General features: G+C 39.2%; 2 protein-coding genes across 2 annotated transcripts; one reads left to right on the top strand and one right to left on the bottom strand.

Moving 5' to 3' along the window:
• The first annotated feature begins 1,083 nt into the window (after positions 1-1,083).
• On the top strand, positions 1,084-4,385 carry LOC108991774 (probably inactive leucine-rich repeat receptor-like protein kinase IMK2). Its single transcript, XM_018966161.2, has 2 exons — positions 1,084-3,375; positions 3,467-4,385. The coding sequence occupies exons 1-2, from the start codon at positions 1,443-1,445 to the stop codon at positions 4,087-4,089; spliced, it is 2,556 nt and encodes an 851-aa protein (XP_018821706.1). The 5' UTR covers positions 1,084-1,442; the 3' UTR covers positions 4,090-4,385.
• A 12-nt stretch (positions 4,386-4,397) lies between these two features.
• LOC108991872 (sorting nexin 2B-like) lies at positions 4,398-8,841 on the bottom strand. Its single transcript, XM_018966270.2, has 5 exons — positions 7,756-8,841; positions 7,088-7,297; positions 6,629-6,889; positions 4,711-4,797; positions 4,398-4,617 (listed from the first exon to the last, which is right to left on the bottom strand). Exons 1-5 carry the CDS (start codon positions 8,701-8,703, stop codon positions 4,537-4,539), a joined length of 1,587 nt encoding a protein of 528 aa, XP_018821815.1. The 5' UTR covers positions 8,704-8,841; the 3' UTR covers positions 4,398-4,536.
• Positions 8,842-12,242: the final 3,401 nt, after the last annotated feature.

Genomic DNA, 12,242 nt, shown 5'->3' with positions numbered 1-12,242 from the left:
ATATTCTCATTTAATATATTATTATTGTGAAAAATATTGTATAAATCATTTTGCTTGCTTTTTAAGAGATTCTTTAGAACTGAGTTTATTAGGATGACCCATTGACGTACAAAGTTGGGGGGGTGAGAGGTTATTTCAGGTCGATAAACATAACATTACATGTTGACCATTTTAAAACCAAAAATTCCAGGGAGCTGTAATTAAGATGTGACCGATGCTTTGCTTGTTTGTTTTTAATCAATGGGCATATAAGCATTTTCCAATTAAGATCGGCGGTGCTAAAGTTGCCGAGGGTAGGATTGGAGCTCTCTCACTCTGCGTCATTATCTGAAAAAGTATTCATTAACAAAACAAATAATTTATTATTAAAAAAATAATTTTTTTTATATAAATCTTATATTTATTTAATTATTTTAAAATAATTATATGACATTTAATTCACAATTATAAATATCATTTCTCTCGTTAACAAATAAAACTCTTTAATTAACTTAAAAAAAAAAAGGAATAAAGGGAATCGGTCAAATGTCATCCTTGGGACTGTCAGTCAAAGTAGATGGGGGACCAGGCATCTCCTGTCCGTTTCACTTAACACGACCATTGACCCTTTTGTTGATTTGAGATTACCAAGTCTATACTGACAAAACAAAAGATTTCGTGATTAAATGCTGCTTTTGCAAACGAGAATTGAAATGTAAAGGAACAACCTAGGATTAGGATAGGAGAGCAACCAACGGTGTAACAGTAACTGTAGTACGGATCGAAGAATGGCCCCCTCGTTCAAATGTTAAAAAGGCTACCCCACCCCCCGCGCCCTCTTGCTGCTTAGTTAAAGCTCAAATCAAATCAAACCAAACCAAACCAAACCCAACACTCTTTTCTTTTTTCTTTGGATTTGATGATTAGAACAAATCTGATTTGTTCTTTCTTTTTGGTTATGGACTTTGACATGGATGGGTCCCATTTGAAAATTATAGCCGTTGTGAGGAGCGGTTTGGGCAATAAAAGACCCCACCCCAGCCCCTGGAAACACACGACACGACTCGACTCCACTCGACTGTATTCTTCCCATGAACCTCTCAGTCAATAAATATATCATCATTTGTTTATAAGAAGAAAACTAGCCGTTAGGCCTTGTTAGAAGCAGAACCTGTGAATCTCATTGCTCCCCCACCTGACACTTCTGTCTAGGGTTTTCTCTCTCTCTCTCTCTCTCTCCAATACAAGATTCCCTCTCTTTGTCTCTGTCTCTCTCTCTCTGGTGACTCTTCACGTGCACCCTCACAATAACTACCACCCCCTTAGCTTTCTCTCACTACAAAACCCTCTCCCAACTCGGATTGTTCCTGTTTTACTCACGCCTGCATAATACAAACTCCTGTATCCTCCCTCCTCCTTTCTTTGCTTTTTACGAATACCATTTTCCGATTCTCGAACTTCTTATGGAAAGTGGGGCAGATTGGCACTGCATTTCAGATAAGAAGAAAGAAAAGTGGAAGATTGAAGAAAGAGTTCCTTCACTTTATTTGTTGGGGTTTTTGAAAGAACTTCTCTGCACCCAGTTTTTCTTGCTTCTTCCGCTTCTGATAAGTCTCACTAAGCCTGCCTCAAGCCAAGTTTGGGATGGTGTGATTGTGACGGCGGCTGACTATCAAGCACTTCAAGCGTTCAAACATGAGTTAGACGATCCGAGAGGGTTCTTGAGGAGCTGGAATGATAGTGGTTATGGAGCTTGTTCGGGAGGTTGGGAGGGAATTAAGTGTGCTCAAGGACAGGTCATTGTAATCCAGCTTCCATGGAGAGGATTGGGTGGCCGAATCTCTGAAAAGATCGGCCAACTTCAAGCGCTTCGAAAGCTTAGCCTCCATGACAATGTTATTGCAGGGTCAATCCCTTCGGCACTGGGCTTTATCCCAAATCTCAGAGGAGTTCAGCTATTCAAAAATCGGCTTTCAGGTTCAATCCCTCCTTCATTAGGCTCATGTCCTCTGCTTCAGACCCTTGATCTTAGTAACAATTTGCTCACTGATATAATCCCAGCTACTCTTGCAAACTCTACCAAGCTTTATAGGCTCAATCTTAGCTTCAATTCCTTTTCAGGTTCTATCCCCGTCAGCCTCACTCGCTCGCCTTCTCTCAATTTCCTTGCTCTCCAACACAATAATCTCTCTGGCTCTATCCCAGACTCCTGGGGTGGGGCACTAAAAAATAACCACTTTCAACTTAGGTCCTTGGAACTTGATCATAACTTCTTCTCTGGAAGCATTCCTGCTTCTTTTAGCGCGTTAAGTGAGCTTGAAGAGATATCTCTTAATAATAACCGGATCGGTGGAGCAATCCCAGCTGAAATGGGAAGGCTGTCTAGGCTAAGAACACTGGATTTATCTAATAATGCCCTCAATGGAAGCTTTCCTTCTAGCTTCGTTAATCTATCCTCTCTTGTTCTTTTGAATCTAGAGAGCAACAACCTTGACATCCAAATTCCAGAAGCTCTTGACAGATTGCATAATCTTTCTGTTCTAAACTTGAGGAGAAACCAATTCAGGGGTAACATTCCCTCAACTTTAGGCAACATTTCCACGCTTATACAACTTGATTTATCACAGAATAATCTTAGCGGAGAAATCCCAGCTTCCCTTTCGGAGCTACGAAATCTCAAGTCTTTCAACGTTTCCTACAATAATCTCTCCGGTACCGTGCCCATTCCTCTCTCTCAAAAGTTTAATGCAAGCTCTTTTGTGGGGAACATTCATCTATGTGGATTTAGTGGATCAAATCCATGTCCCTCTCAAGTGCCTTCTCAAGGTGTTCCGGCTCCATCTCCTGAGACATCAAAGCCCCGTGGCCGCAAACTAAGTACTAAAGACATCATTCTCATAGCAGCGGGAACCCTCCTCATAGTTCTGCTCGTTCTATGTTGCATACTGCTCTGTTGTTTGATAAGGAAAAGGACTGCATCAAAAGCAAAGGATGGTCAGACCACAGGAAGGGCTGCCGTGACCGAAAAAGGGGTCCCGCCTGTTGGGGGTGAAGTCGAAGCGAGCGGAGAGGCTGGAGGAAAACTAGTCCATTTTGACGGGCCAATGGTTTTTACAGCTGATGATCTTTTATGCGCAACTGCAGAGATAATGGGGAAGAGTACATATGGAACTGTCTATAAAGCTACATTGGAGGATGGGAACCAAGTTGCTGTGAAGAGGTTGAGAGAGAAAATAACTAAAACCCAGAGGGAATTCGAGGCCGAGGTTGGTGTGCTGGGAAAAATCCGACACCCAAATCTTTTGGCTCTCAGGGCTTTTTACTTGGGACCCAAAGGAGAGAAGCTACTTGTTTTTGATTACATGCCTAGAGGGAGTCTCGCAACATTCCTTCATGGTGAGGCTTCGGCATGTAATTTGTCTACTAGTTTTGATTTGCTTACTACGTTAAAATGAGCAACCAATAATTTGTTCCCATTTTGTTGCAGCTCGCGGGCCCGACACACCCATTGATTGGCCAACAAGGATGAAAATAGCGCAGGGCATGACGGGCGGCCTGTTCTACCTTCACACCCACGAGAACATTATACACGGAAACCTTACATCCAGCAATGTCCTGCTTGATGAGCACAACAACGCTAAAATTGCAGACTTCGGCCTCTCTCGGCTTATGACAGCTGCTGCCAATTCTAATGTGATTGCTACTGCTGGAGCATTAGGCTATCGAGCACCCGAGCTTTCAAAGCTCAAGAAAGCCAACACGAAAACTGATGTATACAGTCTCGGGGTTATAATACTGGAACTCCTGACCGGAAAGTCTCCTGGCGAGGCAATGAATGGTGTGGATTTGCCTCAGTGGGTTGCCTCTATCGTGAAAGAGGAGTGGACAAATGAAGTATTTGATTTAGAGTTGATGAGGGATGCATCTACGATCGGCGATGAGTTGCTAAACACATTAAAATTGGCTTTGCATTGTGTTGATCCTTCACCGTCAGCTCGACCAGAGGTTCAGCAGGTTCTCCAGCAACTGGAAGAGATTAGACCAGAGACAGCTGCCGCTGCTGCTGGTTCTAGTGATGATGAAGCTGGAGTCCCTTCAACAAGTGATTAGGGGGGGCGGGCTCCTCATAATAATAAGACTGATAGTTTTATTTAGTCCACGATTCTTTCATTCTTGAACAATACTTTTTTTTTTTTTTTTTTTAGTTTATTGCATTAGCGTCTGTAAATATACGGTTTTTTTTTTTTTTTTTTCTATTTATTGGATGGAGGGAGGTCTATTTCGAGTTACCAATCAGAACATAGTTGTAGTGAAGCCTTGCCAATTGACTTGTATGTCCAGCACCTTTTAAATCAGCTCGCCCCCAGCAAAAAAGAAGCTTTCAAGCATTGAGCCAGTTAATTTTTGAAAAAAAAAAATCATAAAGAAATTTCAAACTTGTAGAGATGAAACACAACTTGTGGAGATGAAACTTGGTTGAATAATCCAACTTCTCAACATACATGAACTACAGAAGAAAGTAGAGAGGGAAGTCTGAAAAACAACAGACGAATATTTTTAGCTTCCATCTTTCGCATACCCACTTGTTTCTTCAGCAAGCTTCTCCCACACGTTTGCCATTTTCTCTGCATATCCTGCCTGTTAAGTTGCAAAAATAATCATCATGAATCAGGACCAAAGCAGCATTACTCTCATCCAGGACAACATATTGCCAATGTAAAAAGAAGGTACCTGATTCACAACAAACCCTCTCAACATGCTCATGAAGTCATCATGCCTCTCCTTGTCAAGTCTTTCAAGCTCACTCCTGTTATTTTCCTACACATCATCGCCAATAGTCGATTCAAGATTGACATAATCTCTCCATGGTAAGAATAATATAACTCTCAAATGAAAATCCGAAAATTTAAAATCATTGCAAATCTATGTACTATAATATAATTTTTAAAGCCACATCATCAACTAGCCCACTGTATCATTATTGACTACAAATTAGTGCTATAAAGTAACACCTTTTCGTTTGTGTTATTCATTTGTAATAATAATATATTATTACATAAAAAAATTATATATATATCTCTGATAAATTACTAATTTTATTTAAACCTATATGAACATCAATAGCAAATTCCAAATAGAAGACTTACTTCTCTCGAGTCACGTTATCCATTCTTATGTTACTTGATCATATATTAGGAAATTTAAGTTAAAAGTAATTTAAAAGCTCATATTATTTTACCCAAAAAAAAATATTCTTATATAGCTTGTTTTCTTTCTTTATATTTGCTTTGCCATGATTAGCAATCAGAAAAAGCCACATTCACATGACCAGCTAAAAGAAAAATGAAAGCAACAGTGCATAACCATAACGTAGTTGCTTTACCAAACAAGCCAAACAGGTTTAGGTGACATGTAAGCTTATAAAAAAAATCACCTCAAAACTAATTGAATTATGTGTAAGCGAAAGGCAGAATATATATTGCCACCAGTTAACCGTTCAAGTCATAACTCTTCAACATGCAGACACACCCACAATTGAATAACTTCTAGCCCACTAAAATGAGTCCCAAATATAAAACATCTAGCCAGCTGGAGTTTAAACAGAAAAATCATTTTAGTTTGACCTCTGTTCCATATTGCAAAAGATATATCTGCACATGATGTGAAATTTGACATTTGATGTATGTGGAATCTGCTTGAGTATCTAAAAGGACTCTTTCCAGATTCTTATGGATAACTGAGTCCATTGTACTCTTATCATTCTGGTTTAGAAGTTCATCCTTAAAAGTGAAGTTTCAGGCTCAAATTTTTGGCAAGCTAGTGTCTTAGCTTTTGAGACGAAGGTTTACTAGCAACATACTGATCTCTATGACTTAATAGTTATCATGTGAAATCTCAAACATTCCTCATATACAATTAAGAGGTCTTGTTTGGATTAAAACAGCATCTTAATTCATCTCATCTAATCATTACAACTTTTTCAAATTTTCAAACAAAATACAATAAACAATTCAACTTTTTCAAATCCTAAAACAAAAATAATATTAAAAAATAATATTCTATCAATATTTTATTCAACTTTCATCTCATCTCAACTCACTATCCAAACCTTTCTTTCCCTCTCCAGCCTTTGAGCTTTGCAACGCAAAGTTAATGTATGAACAAACTTGATGCATATTTTTATTTTATTTTATTTTGTAAGTAATCAATAATATATTAATAAAGATAGGCAAAGCCCAAGTACACAAGACATTTTTTTTATTAGCACCGGGTGTCCGAGAACAACGTCCTAACTAATCCCGGGGGACATTTCTTTTAATAAGTTATGAACAAACTTGACACATAAACACGTCACATGACAATTGATTTTATTATATTCCAAATTTAGCATGATTCTGATCATTAATGTGTGTGTATCCCACCATACATAGAGAGTGATAAGCTTTTGACTACATGAAATTCAGAATTTCATCAGTTAAGCTTGAACCAAAACCACCAAATCAACCATTGGATCAACTTTTTTTTTTAGCAAGTATAGTTATCTACAACGGGATCATATCAGGCCACAACTGAAAATATCAATGAGCTGACTTCAAAAGGCGATGAGAGCCAATAGTGCCTTTGCACAAATCAAGAAGGAAGGCATTACCTTAATTTGTTCGTATTCTCTCTCTGCACAAGTTTTAGCCTCTTCAGTGACTCTAATAGATTCTTTTAACTCTTCTATTTTGCGCATCCTGGACCTGTCTCCACCAAATATTTTTGATGAAGCAGCTTCAAGCTTCTCAATCCTTGCATGCAAGGTAGCTACTTCGGATGAAAGAGTCTGAACTGTTAGTAAAGCACTTGATCGGTCAGAGAATGCATTACCGACAGCTAAAAATATCCCAAGATAATCATGGAGTTTATCCTGCAATGTTGATGGAACATTATGTAAGTGAAGCAGTGAGAGATTGACAGTGGACCAGAAATATTCTCTCAGTTTCGTTACAACTAATTTGCAGTTAAAGAAAGTTTTCTAGTGGTGCTACGGAGACAGTTTTCAAGAAAGTTCCCATCATCAGTTTTCACCAAATTTCAACTTATAGCAAATGCTTTTGTTAATTACCAAATGTTTTACTGTCTGTGCGTTTAACTCCCGGTACAATCTACTTGCTTTAACTGCAGCAGTAGCCACATTTTTCATGTCAGCAGCTCGAGCATTTTGAGACTCAAACAAGATTTCCTCCGTCTCAAACTTGGTCAGCTTGACAAACGCCAAGCCTAATTCCCCCATTGTCTCTCCAATGTCTTGCTGAGCTTTTACAAGTGATTCAGCCTGCAAAACAATCATTTGTACAAAAAAATAACGACCAAAACAAGTAACCCATCAAAGTAAGAACACCATTAAATAACCCAATAATTGGCCATAGAAGTCACTGTGAAATTGTTCATTACATCAACGCCGTTTGTCAGCACAAATTGCATTAAAAACATTAGGAATCACTTTGTTTCATCGCATTTCATTTACTCTAAACTTCTTTCTGTAAAAGGCTTTCTCCACCACAAGCTTGGGAGGGTATATAAATAACATTGGAGTGTAACCCTTTCTTTAAAAGAAATAAAATACTCTCATTGTCGCATTCCAAACGGCGTAGCATATTTTCACCATCAATCCCTTTCTGGAACACACAATGCAAAATTCCATCTCTCACAAAACCTACAAATCAAACAGTTCCAAGACCCAAAAATCTTACAATGACTATGTATATGATTATAAAGCACATAAACAAGAACCTGTAAAGACATATTGCTAAGTTGCTGCTCAAACTCCGCCAACCTCTCCTTTCTCTCCAAGAACTCCTTATCCTCCTCCACCACCAGCGGCTTCACGCCGCCCCAATCAGTTGCCACCGACTGTCTCAACTCCTTAAACAACCTCAGCAAGTCCCTACCGCCCTTTGCATTCACATCCATCCCTTCCTCGCCCAGCAACTGCCTGGGCAACCTCGCCGCCCCGTCGAGCACCCTCGACGCCACGTCAATGCTCTTTGCCAGTGGCAATTTCCCCTTCACCTCCAGAAACACCCTCAACTCCTCGCTCCGCCGAATCACCGGGTGCGCCGCCAAGCTCCGCAGGTACTTTTCCAATGATGCCCTTCTCTGCTCCAAGAACTCCTGCTTTGCCATCACCTGGCTCTCCACGACGCTCTTGTCGGGCCTCAGTGGAATAAAGAACCCTCGGTACGACTCCGATAACCGGTCTGAGAGCGTGACCACGTCCTTGAACCGCCTCCGGACGCTGAACTCGGATCCGGGTCCGCCGAACTCGAGCAGGTTGGTCCTGGTCGTAATCAAGTACGTGTAAAACGTGGTTCCACCCGGGACCAAGGAATTGGATAATTCTTGCTCCTTTTGGGGATCCGAGATCGAGATGTAGAGGTAATCGGAGCTTCGAGGGTTGGAATTCGAAGAGAGTTGGGGGGTTTCGTGGCCGTTGGATGAGGAATCAAAGGAGGTGAAGATGGCTTCGGCATAGGACGGCGGGTCGAGGAAGGCGTTTAAAGAAGAGTTAGGGTTATGACGATCGATGAACGAAGACGATGAGGAAGAGAGCAGCGGGTCATGGTGATCGGGTACTGTGCCACTGGCTGAAGATCGGCCATTGGATGGCTCGTCGAGAACTAGAGACTCCATTTCTTCCCGGGATTCGTGCAGGTCGTCAGCTTCTTCGTTGCCCATCATTTCTTAACACGAATTTGTTGAACTTTTAATTTTTTACTGAGAAACAAACAGGAGAAGAAGGAGAAGACGATGGAGGAGGAGGGGAGGAGGAGACGACGACGACGAAGAAAGGGGCTGGGCCTTTTTTGGGGGGGTGGGGGGGAGTGTACTTTCGGGATTGTATTGTACGGCAAGCGAGTGACCGAGTTTGGTGAGTGGGGAAACTCGGTTGAGTCAGCTCGGGGCGTTGCGTTAGGTTGCGAGCTGAATCTAGTTGGGCTTTTTTATACATGGAGGTGGTGCAAGGTGGCATACATGCATTATTTTGTCCAGAACCGCTGTTTCTGACTGTAGTTTTATGGGCCAACCTATGTTCATGTATCCTGGGCTGGGTCGGTCAGTACTCATAAGTCATGTTAATGGGCTGAGCTAGCCCAACCTAATAATGTCTCCATGGCCTGGGCCTACTTGCCAGCGCGTATTGTATTTTAGACCAACCTTTCTGTTTTTTTTTTTGTTGAAAAATGGACCGACCTTTCTTAATGTAGGATTATACAGGTTATAATAATAAACAACCCTATTAATTAATTAATATGGTAAAATGATTTGTTAAATATATTCCTTGCTTTAGTGAATCAGTACCATATATAGAGCCATTTCTAAATTTGTTAGCACTCGAATGCTAGATGTTGGATCTGTACTTCTTTTGGTTGGATGATTCTCTCTCTCTATGTCTGGGCTAAAAGAAGTTGATATTTATGAGGTTGGTGCATATATATATGTATATATATGAGTAATATTAGAGAGAAGTCACTACTATACCAGTGTACAATTTGCACTCACTGCGTGGCTGCTTCTAGTTGATTGTTCCCAACACTCACTTGGGGAGATGTGTGGTCTAGATGATACCACATCATGTGTACAAAATGGATGCTCTCAATAGTGGCTTCTATCTATATTTATTCATATATATATATATATATATATATACACTACACAAATGATTAATAAAGAAATAAGGAGATGATGTCAGCTTTTACTCTCAATGAAATTTAACATGTATCAGAGGGAAATCTCTAGAGTTTCTCGCTTCCGTTTCTCCAATGGCAACTTATTCCTCAATTTTTAATGGATGATGGAGAAAATCTAGTTTCATTGCTTGTATCCTAGCCACTGGAGAGAATTACCGAACTTCGAGTAGGTCAATGCTAATGGCACTAACAGCCAAGAACAAGGTCGGCTTCATCGATGGTACTTACGTAAAACCCTCTGATGTGAAGACTCCTCTATTTTTTGCTTGGCAATGATGCAATACTATGGTTTTATCCTGATTGTTGAATGTTGTATCTAAAGAAATTGTGGCTAGTGTTCTTTACTTAAATTCTACTGAAGAGGTATGGATTGATCTTAGATAGCGTTTTACGCAAAGTAATAGACCAAGAATTTTCCAATCAAAGAAGTCGATTACCTCTTTATCTCAAGATCAAATGATTGCTAGCGTCTATTATACAAAATTAAAGGATTTATGGGATAAATTAATGAACTATAAGCCAATACCAAACTGTACATATGGTGCCTTGAGAATCTTGCTTGATTTTCAACAGCAAGAACATGTGATGCAGTTCTTGATAGGGTTGGATGAAAGTTTTTCTCAAGTTCGAGGCCAAATCTTGCTTCTTGATCCACTTCCACCTATAAATAAAAAATTTTCTCTTGTATTTCAAGAAGAGAGGCAAAAGGAGATTTTTTCTATTGGATCTTTCGCTGTTGAGTCTGCTATAATGGTCAGTAAGGCAATTCCTAGTAATTTTCGTGGTGGAAAGAATTATATGCCCAAAAGAAATCGCCCAACTTGCACACATTGTGGAATTCAAGGTCACATTGCAGATTAATGTTACAAGTTGCATGGATATCCTCCTGGTTTTCGGTTCAATAATACGAAAGGAGTTTCTACTCTGTCTGTGAATCATGCCTCTGGTTTACTCAATCAACCCACTGAATATGAGATTGTACCTAAGTTTGATATTCCTCACCTTCCAATCACTACAGAACAATGCCAGAAATTGCTTTCCTACTTGAATATTCATACCTCTCCTGCACCTCAATCCTCTACTCATCAAGTAGGTATTTTGAATACACCCACACAGGACCACCTCTTTACTTCCAGCTTAGGTATTCTTGGTAAATCTTTTGTCAATTGTTCCATTTTTTCTCATAATAATTTCAACAAATATGGTTGTTTTTGGATAATTGACACTGGTGCAATTGATCATATGGTCAATTCTTTATCCTTTTTAACTTCTCTTCCTACCAAAGTTAATGCATCTGTTAAACTTCCAAATAGATCCAATATTTTTGTTACACATATTGGAAGTATTTGACTATCCCATACATTAACTTTGGACAATGTTTTATATGTTCCCGATTTTGCTGTCAATTTGATTTCAATCTGCAAATTAATCTCTTCACTACATTGTTGTTTGATCTTTCTATCTGGTTTTTGTTTTATTTAGGACCTGTTAAGCTAGAAGACAACTAAAGTGGGTAAAAAACAAAAGGGTCTTTATTACTTGCTCCAAACAGTTTTAAGATCAATTTCAAGTACCCCATGAATTTCTTTTTCTACTGTTGCTAATAACTACGTGAATACTCATGTTTCATACATTGCTTCTCCCAATCTCAATTCATTTACCTTTGTGCCTTGTAGTTCATTTGATATTTGGCATTATCGTCTAGGACATGCTTTATCTTTTGTACTCCAGCTGTTACAAAATAATGTACCCCACATTACTTCTAACTCTGATCTTCTGTGTATTGATTGCCCTTTTGCAAAGCAATGCAGATTACCATTTCCATCAAGTCACATTCATACAAAATGTGCTTTTGATCTTATTCACTACAATATTTGGGGACCATTTTCAATCCATTTTCTTGATGGTTCTCGCTATTTCTTAACTATTTCTTAACAATTGTAGACGATTACACTATGTGTGCTTGGATCTATCTTATGTCTCATAAATCTCGGACAAGATCTTTGCTTCAAAATTTCTTCTCTTTGACTCAAACACAATACAATGCTACAATTAAAGTCTATGTTCAGATAATGGTGTTCAATTCAATATGAGAGATTTTTTTTTTGCATCCAAAAGTGTCATTCACCGACTTAGTTGTGTTGAAACACCTCAGCAAAACTCTCATAGTTGAAAGAAAATATCAACATATCTTGAATGTAGCTCGAGTCTTAAGGTTTCGGGTTTCACTTCCCTTTTGTTTTTGGGGAGAATGTGTTCTTGCTTCTGTCTATCTAATAAATAGAATACCTAGTACTTCTTTAGGAGGAAAATCACCATATGAGATGCTATTTGGTACTCCTCCTTCTTATGATCATCTAAAATTTTTCGGTTATCTCTGCTTTGCATCTGCTCTCAGACATAATCAATCCAAGTTTGCATCCCGAGCTCCTCCATGCATCTTCCTAGGATATCCTCATAGGATTAAAGGGTACAAACTTATGAGTCTCACAAATAAGTATGTGTTTGTTTCTAGAGATGTAGTTTTCC

This window comes from Juglans regia, chromosome 7, assembly GCF_001411555.2.
Source record: "Juglans regia cultivar Chandler chromosome 7, Walnut 2.0, whole genome shotgun sequence".
Classification (NCBI taxonomy): Eukaryota; Viridiplantae; Streptophyta; class Magnoliopsida; order Fagales; family Juglandaceae; genus Juglans; species Juglans regia.
Note: the sequence above shows the minus strand (reverse complement) of the source record. Positions and strands in the feature narration are given on the sequence as shown.

Bases quoted from the DNA above. Each gene is read 5' to 3' on its own strand.
- LOC108991774 (XM_018966161.2), top strand. From the start codon at position 1,443: ATGGAAAGTGGGGCAGATTGGCACTGCATTTCAGATAAGAAGAAAGAA. The intron at 3,376-3,466 runs GTGAGGCTTCGG...ATTTTGTTGCAG, and splicing joins TCTCGCAACATTCCTTCATG to CTCGCGGGCCCGACACACCC.
- LOC108991872 (XM_018966270.2), bottom strand. From the start codon at position 8,703: ATGATGGGCAACGAAGAAGCTGACGACCTGCACGAATCCCGGGAAGAA. The intron at 7,298-7,755 runs GTTCTTGTTTAT...ATTGTTTTGCAG, and splicing joins TTAGCAATATGTCTTTACAG to GCTGAATCACTTGTAAAAGC. The intron at 4,798-6,628 runs GTAATGCCTTCC...GATGATGTGTAG, and splicing joins GAGAATACGAACAAATTAAG to GAAAATAACAGGAGTGAGCT.